This window comes from Pseudophryne corroboree, chromosome 2 (genome assembly GCF_028390025.1).
Source record: "Pseudophryne corroboree isolate aPseCor3 chromosome 2, aPseCor3.hap2, whole genome shotgun sequence".
In the NCBI taxonomy this organism is placed as follows: domain Eukaryota; kingdom Metazoa; phylum Chordata; class Amphibia; order Anura; family Myobatrachidae; genus Pseudophryne; species Pseudophryne corroboree.
In genome coordinates, this window is record NC_086445.1 from 344,336,473 (window position 1) to 344,350,695 (window position 14,223).

Sequence of the window (14,223 nt, forward strand, 5' to 3'; positions counted from 1 at the left end):
GCTCCTTATATAGAATCCGAGTCTCGCGATAGAATCCGAGCCTCGCGAGAATCCGACAGCGTGATGATGACGTTCGGGCGCGCTCGGGTTAACCGAGCAAGGCGGGAAGATCCGAGTCGCTCGGACCCGTGTAAAAAAACATGAAGTTCGGGCGGGTTCGGATTCAGAGAAACCGAACCCGCTCATCTCTACTTTTAAGCAAATGCATTTAGCTCAGTGTTGATGACATTTTGGCTGCCCCCTTCAGGAGAAGACGGCGAGTTTGATACTGCAGGGGACGGCACAGGATGGCATGACACGACATAGGGGCATGGCAAGGCTGTGGTTTGGTTCTACAGGCAGCACAGGGGATGTGGCGTTCGCAGTTGCATCATCATGGCAACGCTCCGCTGTACAATGCCGATATTACAGGCAAGTATGTATTAGCATAAATGTACTTAATACAAAGCTCTAAACAGCACAGCATAAACTCTTATTTGCAGGTACAAGAAAGAATGGAGGCTGCGCTAGTGGAGGAAAGAACAATGTAAAACACTCAATAGGTAAGTATAAAAATTTATTATAAAACATAAATTCTTTAAAAAGCAGGAATTCTGTGCAAGATAATGTGCCAAATATATGCAGAAAAGATAAATTGCCAATAATATGCAAAGGTTGAAGTTTACCCAGAATGTTGGTACAGGATTAATGGAAATTGTTCTCTAGAATCCGTTCCATATTTTGCCCATCAATATGGTATACAGTTATAATCTGGTTTGGAGGGTACCTTTTAGATGTTACTAAAGAGAGTCCATGAAAGATGTCCATATACCGCTAGAGGATTGGTGCAATGTCTCTTAGGTGTAGAGTACCTCATGCAATGCGGGAATAGGCTGGTGCCTCTCTCGGGCTCCTCCGGATAACTGGTCGGCAAGATGGGCTGGTTCGGGTCCAATTCAGAGATGTCCTGTTCCAACGGGTAAATACCTGACGCGTTTTGCTGCATAAACCCTGCAGCTTTTTAGCTGCAGGGTTTATGCAGCGAAACGCGTCAGGTATTTAACCGTTGGAACAGGACATCTCTGAATTGGACCCGAACCAGCCCATCTTGCCGACCAGTTATCCGGAGGAGCCCGAGAGAGGCACCAGCCTATTCCCGCATTGCATGAGGTACTCTACACCTAAGAGACATTGCACCAATCCTCTAGCGGTATATGGACATCTTTCATGGACTCTCTTTAGTAACATCTAAAAGGTACCCTCCAAACCGGATTATAACTGTATACCATATTGATGGGCAAAATATGGAACGGATTCTAGAGAACAATTTCCATTAATCATGTACCAACATTCTGGGTAAACTCCAACCTTTGCATATTATTGGCAATTTATCTTTTCTGCATATATTTGGCACATTATCTTGCACAGAATTCCTGCTTTTTAAAGAATTTATGTTTTATAATAAATTTTTATACTTACCTATTGAGTGTTTTACATTGTTCTTTCCTCCACTAGCGCAGCCTCCATTCTTTCTTGTATTCTCATTTTGGGAGTGACTCCCCTGTAATATTGGCTGCCGCTTAGCTAACCATCTCGTCTCATAGCGCCCGAATACCTTTGGGTATATTTTACCTTATTTTTGCATCTTATTTGCAGGTGCCATGTGCAAATGTGAACTGTTTGGGGGACCGAGTTTGAGAACCACTGATCTAGATGATAAATGTCCATGTGCTTACAGAGCAAGACTGTGTTTGCAGGGTGGCAGTTCATACTCTTGTGATGTTATGTGCACAATTTTCTTTTATTTGGTTGTTTTCTGTGCTTTGAGAGGCTTTTTATGGAAGAGAAAATGCAGGTATTAGTCAATGTTAACAATACACCTAGTTTTTCTTCTGCCCATTTCTGGATCTTAGGGATTTTTTTTACTTTCAGTCCATACAGATTTTGGGAACTTTGATGACTTAATGAAAAAAATAGGAAATAGCTGAAAAGTAGACCCAAACTTGAAGTACTTCTCTTTCAGTTACTTATGTGCTGTTCACATGTTCATACTACACATTTAAAACACCAGCGTACTGTACATGTAAATTTATTAATAGTCTTGAGGCAGACACTCAAACACATGTGTTTAAAATTTTCACCTCAACTGATTGGTATTTGCATAAACGTCAGATTAGATGTCAGTGTTTCTTTGGCCACTACTGTATATACCAGGTCGGTATTTATGACCACTCTCATAATTTACATTTACACATGCCTCCCATTCAGTTTCTGATTACTTCTCTTTTTACCAATACATGTAACCTGTCGAGTTTTTTGATTGTGCTTACATTATTAATGTGCCGCTTCAGAACAATTTCCCCCTTCCGTAGTCGTTTCTTCCTCATGTGTTCACCCTTGTCTTCTGTCTTTTGGTCTTCATTATTTGTCTACGATTTTTTTTTATTTTACAGTATATTTCAAATATATACTGTTGTATTTCAATGTATTCTGGAATAGACTTGCTAGAAATTCTGCCTATTTCTAATAAATTAATATACAGTTGTCATATCTTCGCACTGTAATTGTATACATTGATCAAGATCTGAGCCTCTTTAGTTGCTGTCTCACTACCCTGATATCGCTGGTTGTACCTCTGATTGGGTATTTTGAAACTCATCATCTTGATGCTGATGTCTTATATGGACTTACTTAATTTGTGGAGTGTTGTTCTTTATTCTTGATGATTGTACTCCATTGCTTCTCAACTGTAACTAACTTCCTAAGCAATGTCTGATTCTGGATATGTGTATTGAAAACCTTGATAATTATTGGAAAACAAATGTTCTTTCCAATAATTATCAAGGTTCAATACACATATCCAGAATCAGACATTGCTTAGGAAGTTAGTTACAGTTGAGAAGCAATGGAGTACAATCATCAAGAATAAATAATTAAAGGTTCATTGTATGAGTTGGGTATGTTATGCCGGCTGCCGGGATCCCAGCGGTTAGCATGCCGACACCTGGATCCCGCAGCAGAATGTCGGCAATGGAGGGGGGGGTGAGCGCAACAAAGCCCCTTGCGGGGGTTGTGGACACCCACGAGAGGAAATAGACCCTGTGGGTCAGCATTCAGATTGCTGGCATTTTTAGCATTCAGGATCCTGGCGTCGGCATGCTGACCGCCGGGATCCTGCGCACCGGTAACATAACCGCATTCCGATTGTATATGTACATGGTCTGAACATTATGTTATAATAAGTGATCCTACATAATATGTATGTAAATGGCTATAATGCTGCAAGCTACTCTGTTCTACATATTATTTATAAAGTCTGTTTCCTCCAGCAGGATAATGACAATGGACAATGTTTCTGAATATAACAACAATTCCAGCTTTATGTTCAGCACCTCACAAACAACAAACTGTACTAACGTTCTAGTAGACAATTTCATCAAGGTGTACTTTCTACCTACTATGTACAGCAGCATCTTTATAATTGGATTTCCAGGAAATATTATTGCAATTTCAGTATATGTCATGAAGATGAGGCCATGGAGAACCAGTATCATCATCTTGCTGAATTTGGCCATCACAGACCTCATGCACCTCTGCAGCTTACCTTTCTTGGTTTACAATTACGCAAATAAGGAGCAATGGAGTCTTGGGGACTTTATGTGCAAGCTGATCCGCCTTGTTTTTCATTTTAACCTTTATGGCAGCATTCTCTTCCTCACTTGCTTCAGTATCTTCCGTTACTTTGTTATTGTTCACCCTATGAAATTCCACTCTATCCACAAAAGGAGGTGGGCAGTTATAGCTTGTGCAACTGTGTGGATAGTTGCACTGATCGAGGTCCTTCCCATGATTATCCTAATGACAGAGGTACATGACACAGTGGCTTGCATGGACTTTGCCGTGTCTCTTGATGAATACAATGTGCACTGGTATAATGCCTGGCTTACTTCCATTGGCTTTGCATTACCATTAATAGTAGTGACTCTCGCTTATACGTCCATCAACCGCAGCCTTTCAAATGGACCTTATACAAATGACACCCCTAAGAAGAAGGCTCGAAGGCTTGTTGTCATTCTTTTGGTTGTGTTTTATGCTTGTTTCTTACCTTTACACATTTTTAGAGCTATTCGTATTGAAACTCGACTGCATCCTGTAGGCTGTATGTATGAAAAACATATCCATGCCATATATATAGCATCTAGACCGATAGCCTCACTCAATACATTTGGTAATTTGTTACTATATGTTGCTGTTGGTGGGAATTTCCAGCATGCTGTTCAGGCAGTTTATAAATCAAATCCTTATAAACAGCAACCATAAATCAGATGAGGCTATATATGATACTGAAAACAGTAAGTATATTATAGCTCAGTCTATAGCCACATAAAAAGCACAAAGTTGGTTTTGTACAGGTTACAGAAATATGTAATCATTTAAAGCAGGGGATACTATATTCCCCATAATACAGATGTCTTCCCAATGAAGAATGATGTTATAATATCATAATTGACCGATTATATAGATATTGTTTTAAACAGAAAAAGATGAAGCCCTGTTTTCAGATGATAAAAAAAACCTTGTTTGGGATCCAAATGTATTAAAACATTTATACAATCATGTTACTAGGTGACACAAGCTAGCAAAGGTGGAAACTGGCTTAAACACATTCTCCTCCCATTGATGGGTAAGGAGCATATTTATACATACACACGTACTGAAAGGACATGAAAACAAAGTATTCTGGGTGGAAGGATCAATTCTGGTTAATTCATGGTACATACCAAAGTGACAATTCCCAGAAACTCCATTGTATAACCATATACAGAAGCTATAATGAGTTTAGAGTAGGGAACATGCTGCTAAAAAAGAAAAAAAGAAACACTAATAAAATGTTCTTTAAATATTACATTATTAAGTTTGTACATAAAATAATAAGTGAATAATGTATACAAAACAAAATCTGAATAATAAACTATAATTATGAGTCATGTGTAGCATGTACTGACGCCTGTGGTAATTATATTTGTACAACACACTGTAAGATTTACTGATGATGTAAAAGGTGTGTACTGAACACCAAGCTGGAGTTGCTGAGTATCGGTTGGAATAGTTCTCAGCCTGGGGGAGATGTACTAAGCCTTGAAGAGAGATAAAGTGGAGAGAGATAAAGTATCAGCCAATCAGCTCTTAACTGCCGTGCCACAGGCTCTGTTTGAAAATTTACAGTTAAGGGCTGTATTCACGGTCCGATGTGGGGAGAGATGTGTGCTGAGCGTGTGGGGGGAGATGGGGGGGGGGGCTCATTTCACCCACCAGGTGAAATGAACGACCTGCTAGATTGAGCCTGCATGCAGGCCAATCTAGCGCCAGCAATAGCGATGCGCGGGGCCGCGCATAGCTATCGCATTGGGGGTACACACGGAGTGATCACTGCTTAAAATCGAAGCAATCTTGTCAGATTCCTTAGATTTTAAGCAGCGATCGCTCCGTGAGTACCCCCCTTTAGGAGCTGGTTGGTTGGTAGTTAATATCTCTTCGCTTTATCTCTCTCCAAGGCTTAGTACATTTGCCTCGCTATCTGATAAGTCTCATAAAGAAATGTGCATCATTCAAACATAACAATGGGCAATACTGTTCAGGCTTGGACTGGCCCACAGGGGTACAGGGGAAACCACCGGTGGACCCTACTGCCTGGGGGCCCATCTCCTGCTCTAAAGATCAGGTTCCAGACTGTGCACTTGAATTATACATTATACATGTGTTACCTTATACTGGACTATGGTGTATTTTCTACAGTGCATTGCTGTTGTTAATCTGTTATTAATCTGGTACATTGTCATGCATGCAGCAGCTGAATTTGCTGTATATATTTGTGAAGGGGCACAGATGTTGCACTCTCTAATGGTTAGTCAAACCAATGAGGTGGCAGAGCACACCACCTCTGTAGACTGGCCACACCCCTAAACATGGGCCCCTACCACTGCATTCCCCCAGTGGGCCCCACATGCCCCAGTCCGACACTGATATTGTCTATCCCAGTGATGGCTAAATAAAACATAACCCCTCGAACTTCTGGCACTTCAGCCACTAAACTACAGTATGTCTCAACGGAACTGTCAAATTTTGCTCAGCACTGCTTTCATTTTTCCATATATAGGGAAATATTCATAATACAGAGAAAAGCCTTGTTTTGCGTTAAACAGGGCTTTGCTCTGCTTCTTGCTATTCACCGAGCAGGTTACCGTGGAGAAGTCCCTGACTTCTCCAGCGGCACCCCGGCTCCGTGGCTGAATCGCATCACCATACTTTAGTATGGGGAGTGCAATTCATGAAGGAACGGAACGCTCCACTTTCCCCTTCAGAATGGAGTTCAGGTTCGCCATCTCAGGATAGTGCAACCTGAACATCGGTGCAGAGACGGCAGGGAAGCTCAATGCTTCCTGCTCTCTGCCCCGCACCTGTGCTGGGTACGCCACCCTGACCTCCCAGCAGCCCCTGCGCCTCCCGGGAGGTCAGCAGACGGTGCATGCGCACAGGGACCCACTGGCTTACTCTGAACATTGCAGAAAGGAACTGCCAGAGGAGACAGCGTCACTAGAGCCCTGGACACCCCATTGCATCGCCAGAGAGTGAGTATACATGAATTGCTACTTATCACAGCTATACATTGCATCAAACCGATGCGATATATAGTGATAAGTTACAATTCAGTTTTAGTTTTCTTTATGAATAGTCCCCATAGTGTCTTTCTAAACAAAACTTACTTATTATTGTCAAAAGAGAAATATCACATTTTGAAATTACATTATGGGAGGAATCCAATTAACAGTGCGGTGTGCCACGCGGTGAAAAGCTCTGGGGTTTCAATGAAACCCAGCTATTTTCAAGCTATTCAAGCTATTCAATGAAACAGTCTTTTCCCCGTTGTGCTGACCCATTGATAACACGCATTTTACTGGTTCCACATAAAGAAGCAGATGCCGCTATAGCACTTCCTGGTTCACCTCATTACCAAGCAGGAAGCTACACCATCAAGATGTACAGTATTAGCATCTTACAGTACAAACAGCAAAAAGGTTAGAAAAGCCGTCCCGTGCGCAAGATAGCTGCTAGTCAGTGTAACACTTCTAGAGGTATCCCTTTTAACCTCCACCAAGAATATCGATAGCAAACAAAAATTGAAGTATACACTTAACCAGCGCTTTTCCAGTGTACCATATGATGGTTCATTCGCATTAACCCTTTCCGTTTAGGATATACAAGGTATGCAAAAAGAGAAGGTGGTGGAGGAGGCGACCCAATCTTTGACACACAGGAGAACTGCTGAAAGCTCTGACGATCCTTGAGGAGGGATACCGTGGGATTATCTGTTCTGAGCGTGATTTGAACTGTCTAAACCACAGTTCAAATTAATCTGGTAATTATCCGCTGTTAACTATTGACGGGAAAGCCACCTCCCTAAAAAGGAACTATAATATGCCATGCACTGCACTTTTATGTTCATCATAGAACCAGTTTAATTGTTGTCTGTTTATTTGTGTATATTAAAACGGTGTTACACTATATACCTTCCATTTTCTCTTTTTGCATACCTTGTATATCCTAAACGGAAAGGGTTAATGCGAATGAACCATCCTATGGAACACTGGAAAAGCGCTGGTTAAGTGTATACTTCAATTTTTGTTTGCTATCAGTATTAGCATCTTGTCTGCCAAAGCAGGCAGTGGTGCAAGTAGAAAAAATGTCTTACAGGTACTGTGTGTGCCAATGAAAATGGGGGCGTGATACACATATGGGGGGCACATACACATAAGACCCCAATAGTGCCAGATATACATTGCCCCACAGTGCCAGATACACAAATGCCCCCAGAGTTCCAGATATACATTGCCTCACAGTGCCCAATACACATTGCACCACAGTGCCAGATACACATTGCCCCCAGTGCCAGATACAGAGATGACCCCAGTGCCAGATATGCCCCCAGTGCCAGATACAGAAATGCCCCCAGTTCCAGATACACATGTCCCCCCAGTGCCAGATATGCCCTCAGTGCCAGATACAGAAATGCCCCCACAGTGCCAGATATGCCCTCAGTGCCAGATACAGAGATGCCCCCAGTGCCAGATATGCCCCCAGTGCCAGATACACATGTCCTCGCAGTGCCAGATATGCCCCCAGTGCCAGGTACACATGTCCTCACAGTGCCACCCCCCTCCCCTGCTGCTTAACGCGCTGCTGCTGTACTGCCTCTCCTTCCCCACAGTCTCCGGCGGCGGTGCGGGTGTCTACCTTCAATTAGGCATTGATCCGTGAGCCAATCAAAGCTCACGGTCCGGCAGCCAATCAGGAGCCTTGGTTGCCAGTCAGCGAGCTCACGGGCTGGCGCTGAATTGAAGGTAGACACTGAGGGGCAGGAGAGGCGCATGCTGCGCTCTTCTCCCCTCAAGCAGCAGCGGCGCTGTGAGCAGCAGCGGAGGGAGCAGCGGCCCGGCGGCGGTGGGTACGCTGTACCCACCCGTACCCGCCCACTTGCACCGCTAGAAGCAGGGGAGTGAAAACAATTCCTGCAAGAGCACACAGCGCATCAGTTTAGTGCTGATTAGGAAGGCGAATCCCGGGACCGAGATCGACGGGGTACCGGGATTCTAGCCCAAAAACACAGTGCTCTGAATCCCAGGATTGGCGCTTCCAATCCCGGAATTCACGGGACTACACTGCACCTGCGCAGTTCCCCACCTCTCTTTCCCCGGCAGCTTCTCTCCTCGGGCAGCGCTGAGCTCCCAGCTCAGACGCTGCCTTCTGAAGCCGGGCAACATCCCCTCCTTCCCCCGTGGCAGTCTCTCTCCCCGGGCAGCGATGAGCACCCGGCTCAGACGCTGCCTTCTGAAGACGGGAGCACCAAATTGATTGGATTATCAGCATGGACATGGACACTCCCCTTATGCAAAGTGCGGCCATCACCTGCCTCCTCCATGCCGGGATTCCAAACCAATAACACAACGAACAGGGGACTGGGCAGAGAGCCCTGAAGTCTGCTGTGAGCAGGTACTCCGTAAACACCTGACTGCAGCAAAAACCCAGGTGCCTCTGCATAACCCTGCTGATCTTATCACTGCCCCTCTGTCTCTGCAGTCTGCATGTCTCCTGTCTCTTGGCCAGCTGTTTTTTATGTTTCTGAGCTACAGACAGATTTGTCCAGTTATTTAGTGGGGCACTAAAGGGGCACGTATAGGGGCCAATCCCTGTTCCGAGCAGTAAGGTACTGTCACTGCCTGACGCTACCTCAGGGCCTTGGGGACCCCTCTACTCATTAGTCAGTAGGTTTTTTTTTTTTGGTTTTTTTTAACTTGAAACCTCCCTGACCCCCTCCCCACATACATAAATTGAAAGAGAACAGGTCAATCCCGGCATCCCGTGAATCCCAGGATAGTGATTTTTTTCAATCCCGATACCCAGGATTGAAAAAATGGCTCGGGATTGGCCTCCCTAGTGCTGATGTGCTGCCTCCCCCCACGACCGGGCATGTCAATCCCGGCATCCCGTAAATCCCAGGATAGTGATTTTTTCAATCCCGATGCCCGGGATTGAAAAAATGGCTAGGGATTGGCCTCCCTAGTGCTGATGTGCTGGCTCTCCCCACGACCGGGTACACTGGGCATGTGCGACATCAAGCTCCTATCGTAAGATCTTCTGTGCATCACGAAGCCGGCAGCCACCACAACCAGGGACAGCACTGCCCCTGCTGTGGTGTATGGGCAATGACACCTGCAGCTGCTGTCGAAATCAATAGCTGCAGGTGTCGGAACGGACCATTCATAGATTGTCCTGTAGATAGCAGCGCCGATATGGACAGAGGCATAATGTACTGCACACCAGCACATTCATACATAGGGGAGGAGCTGTATCAGCGCAGCTCCTGAAACGGAGAGAAAAAGTCCAACTGTATGGTTTAATGCGTGGGGTAATCCCCACTCATTGAATTGATCAGAGCAGTTTCAGGAGCTGCTAGTCAGTTAATATCAAATATGATGAGAGTCTCTCTGTTATAATACGACCATACAAGTGTGGAAAAGTTTGGTACTGATTACCACTTTGGTCACAGCACCATAGCAGGGCAATAATGCACATGTGACATCATGACATCATAAAGATGGGGTCAGGGCCAGGAAACCGAGAGCCTGGTCTGTCCTAAAGTCACTTTGGGTGGCTCTCAGATGGATCACCTTGCTGCCTTTCCAAGCATCCTGCAAGCCAAATGCAGGAGTTAATAGTGCTGCCCCCTGGCCTTGCACCCTGGCAGTGGCACCGTTCATACATCTCTATTGACAAGCCTGAGCTGTCACCATTATTAGCACAGATATTTTACACAAACCTTTCGGTAAAGTTACACCTCATATCAGCAGTATCTTGAGGAAGTTGCTGCATTTACACCTTTAGGTGTAAAGACTACAGGTACAATTTACTTTAAAACCACAATACAGCTGTATGCACTGGGTGGCGAATCATATTTTTACATTCAATAACTGGAAGTACGTCCATCTCTTAATCAGGCCCCATTCAATAGCAATCTGCATAGTTACATTAGTTAGCGCTGGAATCATGCATTGCCTGCACAGACCTAGTAACAGCAGACAAGGTCACATATATTTATGCTGGAGCGAATTGGCCATCTACTCTCCAAATTGCATAACAACATGTTACCCAGACCAGCCAAAATAGCAATATTGCTTCCCAGGAAGCCAAGCCAGTGGCGTAACTACCGTGGATGCAATGGGTGTAGCTGCTGTGGAGCCCGCAGCTTCCTCTGCATTGAGTCACGGGTTGCCTCTGTGGCCCACTGCTGCACCTTCACCCCCAGTCGTGGCACATATCATGGCCACGGTGGAAGTAGCGGAGGGTTCCTCACACTGCGGCCAACATTCAGCCTGGCCCAGCCTCTCTGGCCCAACCTGGCCGGATCCCAACAGAAGAGCAGTGGCGCGATTTGTGGGTAGTTAGTTAAGGGGAAAGGTCTAATGCAGTGAAGTGCCCACCCCCATCAGAGACTTGTGCAGTGCTATTATAGTCAGGTAGTGTCTCCTGCTCACTCCCCCTCTCTCTCTCACTCCCTGACACTGTCTCTCTCTCCCTCTTTCTCCCTGACACTGGACCATATTCAGAGATAATAGTAATAATAATAATAATGATAATAATACTATATATAATAATACTTTTCATTATTATCAATAGTTCACATACATGAACAACTGTTATGAGCCACGGCTGTGGCTCATTCCTGTTTTGCTGTTTTGTTCTGTATTTCATGTTATACTTCTGTTTATGTTCCCCGTGGGTGTCATGGGGTGCTCGGAGCTCACCCTTAAGGAGGGGATACTGTTAGGTAGTGGTTCATTCCCATTTTATGTTTATTAAGTTGTCTTGCATGCCAGGATTTCCTGTTGCTCTGTTTTAGAATACTCTTGTCTGCTGCCGCTGGTGAGTCTGTGTAATTGCAGCTTGTTCCCATGTGTTCAGCCTCACCTGGCTGCTAATTGCATTTTGTCAGTTTGGAATCGTGCAACAGTGCAGCTGCATGGGATTATTAATTAGGCCTCTCTGTTATATGCTGGCTGTTTGCAATTCACAGATGCTGGTGATATTCCTTGGTTCGCAGTCTGCTTGAAGTTTGAGCTGGTTCCTGTCAGTCCCTGTGTTGATTCCTGTGTCAGTCCCTGTGTCGATTCCTGTGTCGATTCCTGTGTCAGTCCCTGTGTCGATTCCTGTGTCAGTCCCTGTGTCGATTCCTGTGTCTGATCCCGTGTCCTGCTGTTAGGCGTTCCTGCCCTGAGTTCCAGTGGCTTTGCCTGTCCCTGGTCAAGTCTTCTGGCTTCCTGGTGTCCACCGGTCTGTCGTTTGGGATTCTGCCTGTCCTCCAGTTCTGAGAGTCGGTGTCGGCAGCATTAGAAGTTCCTGTCCGTTTGCCAGTATTCGTACCGGTTCCGTGAGTAGCGGCTCTCCCGCGTCCGTTGGCCTAGGCCGCGGTATTCCATTATTGTTTCTGTCCCTGGTGTTTTGCAGAGGGTTCTGCTTATGCTGTCACCGCCGGTACACAAAGGTATTGTGTCGGCGTGTGATCAGCATTTCCTTTGTTCTTTTCCTTTGGCGGTTTCTCCGCACATACTTTAGGTTTTTAGTTAGCTTGTAGCCCCTGGCCTGTTTGCTTAGTTAGAGGTCCTTTTGTTATCATTCTGCCTCGGATTTCCCTTTGTCTCTCATTAAGACCGGGGGGCACCGGAGTTGGGCAGACATAATCCGCCCTTCAAACGTGGCTGCCAAGGGCTCAAGAAACCATAGTCTCGCAAGGGATTTCCGATAGCACGGGTGAGACAACAGAGTTAGGTCGCCAGGGGCTATTCCCTTTCCATTCCCCTTTCCCAGCGTTACGTCCTGGTGCTCTGGACTCACTTCATGAACATCTCCCTTGTTCTGAGCACCAGGAACCTAACAACAACCAACAAAATTAATAAAGCAAGCAAGTACAGAAGCCATAAGAACAAAAAGAACTCGCCAGCCAGTAACACCTCCAATTATCTTTTATTTGTCCTATTTAACATATTTATTGCTGTCGGGAAAAATCGACCCCTTAACCGACTAGTCGGACAAAGAATAGATCAATAGCAATTGTTAGATGGAACACACACACACACAGAGAACATCCCCAAATTTGGGTGAGATAAGTCTCCTAGGATGCTTTTCACCTTAGTGAGTAGCCTGCTCTCATATACAGTATATCCTGAATGCTGGTCAAGCTAACTCCAATAGCTCTACTCGCAGTTTTTACCACCCTCTGAATCGACTTACGTTCTGCTGCAGTGCAGGTTCCAAACCACACCACAGTTCCATATGTACTGTAAGAACACTCTCCAAAACACCCGAGTAAAAATGAACCAGGATTTTCTTACATATTCCCGAGATTCGCATTTTCCTCAATAAAAACAAACATTATTGGGCCTTTTTAATAACACATTGTGTGTGGACACTCCAAGACAAGTCTTTGGAGATGTTAATGCCCAGAAATTTAAACGACTCGACAGTCTCCACTTCCTGGCCATTTAAAGCTAACGGGCAGAGGGGCTGTTATGCAATTTCCTAAAATCTGTAAACATTTCTTTGGTCTTTTTTACGTTTAAATTTAAATGGTTGTCTTGACTCCAAGCTTCCAACCTAGAGACCTCAGATCTATACTCTGACTCATTATTTTCTCTGACGTCCTAAGTGGATGCTGGGGACTCCGTCAGGACCATGGGGAATAGCGGCTCCGCAGGAGACAGGGCACAAAAATAAAGCTTTAGGATCAGGTGGTGTGCACTGGCTCCTCCCCCTATGACCCTCCTCCAAGCCTCAGTTAGGTTTTTGTGCCCGTCCGAGCAGGGTGCAATCTAGGTGGCTCTCTTAAGGAGCTGCTTAGAAAAAGTTTTTATGTTTTTTTATGTTCAGTGAGTCCTGCTGGCAACAGGCTCACTGCATCGAGGGACTTAGGGGAGAGAAGTTCAACTCACCTGCGTGCAGGATGGATTGGCTTCTTAGGCTACTGGACACCATTAGCTCCAGAGGGAGTCGGAACACAGGTCTCACCCTGGGGTTCGTCCCGGAGCTGCGCCGCCGACCCCCCTTGCAGATGCTGAAGATTGAAGGTCCAGAAACCGGCGGCAGAAGGCTTTTCAGTCTTCATGAAGGTAGCGCACAGCACTGCAGCTGTGCGCCATTGTTGTCACACACTTCACACCATAGGTCACGGAGGGTGCAGGGCGCTGCTGGGGGCGCCCTGGGCAGCAATGTATAATACCTTTTATGGCTAAAAAATACATCACATATAGCCCTTGAGGCTATATGGATGTATTAAACCCATGCCAGATATCTCAAACTCCGGGAGAAAAGCCCGCCGGAATAGGGGGCGGGGCTTATTCTCCTCAGCACACAGCGCCATTTTCCTGCTCAGCTCCGCTGTGAGGAAGGCTCCCAGGACTCTCCCCTGCACTGCACTACAGAAACAGGGTAAAACAGAGAGGGGGGGCACTTTTTTTGGCGATATTTGATATATTTAAGCTGCTATAAGGATACAACACTTATATAAGGTTGTTCCCATATATATTATAGCGCTTGGGTGTGTGCTGGCAAACTCTCCCTCTGTCTCCCCAAAGGGCTAGTGGGGTCCTGTCTTCGATAAGAGCATTCCCTGTGTGTCTGCTGTGTGTCGGTACG

General features: G+C 45.4%; 1 protein-coding gene across 1 annotated transcript; it reads left to right on the forward strand.

Moving 5' to 3' along the window:
- Positions 1-3,321: 3,321 nt before the first annotated feature.
- On the forward strand, positions 3,322-4,451 carry LOC134991879 (2-oxoglutarate receptor 1-like). Its single transcript, XM_063950752.1, has one exon. It carries the CDS (start codon positions 3,322-3,324, stop codon positions 4,297-4,299), a length of 978 nt encoding a protein of 325 aa, XP_063806822.1. The 3' UTR covers positions 4,300-4,451.
- The last annotated feature ends 9,772 nt before the right edge of the window (positions 4,452-14,223 follow it).

Coding starts and splice junctions, on each gene's coding strand:
- LOC134991879 (XM_063950752.1), top strand. CDS start 3,322: ATGGACAATGTTTCTGAATATAACAACAATTCCAGCTTTATGTTCAGC.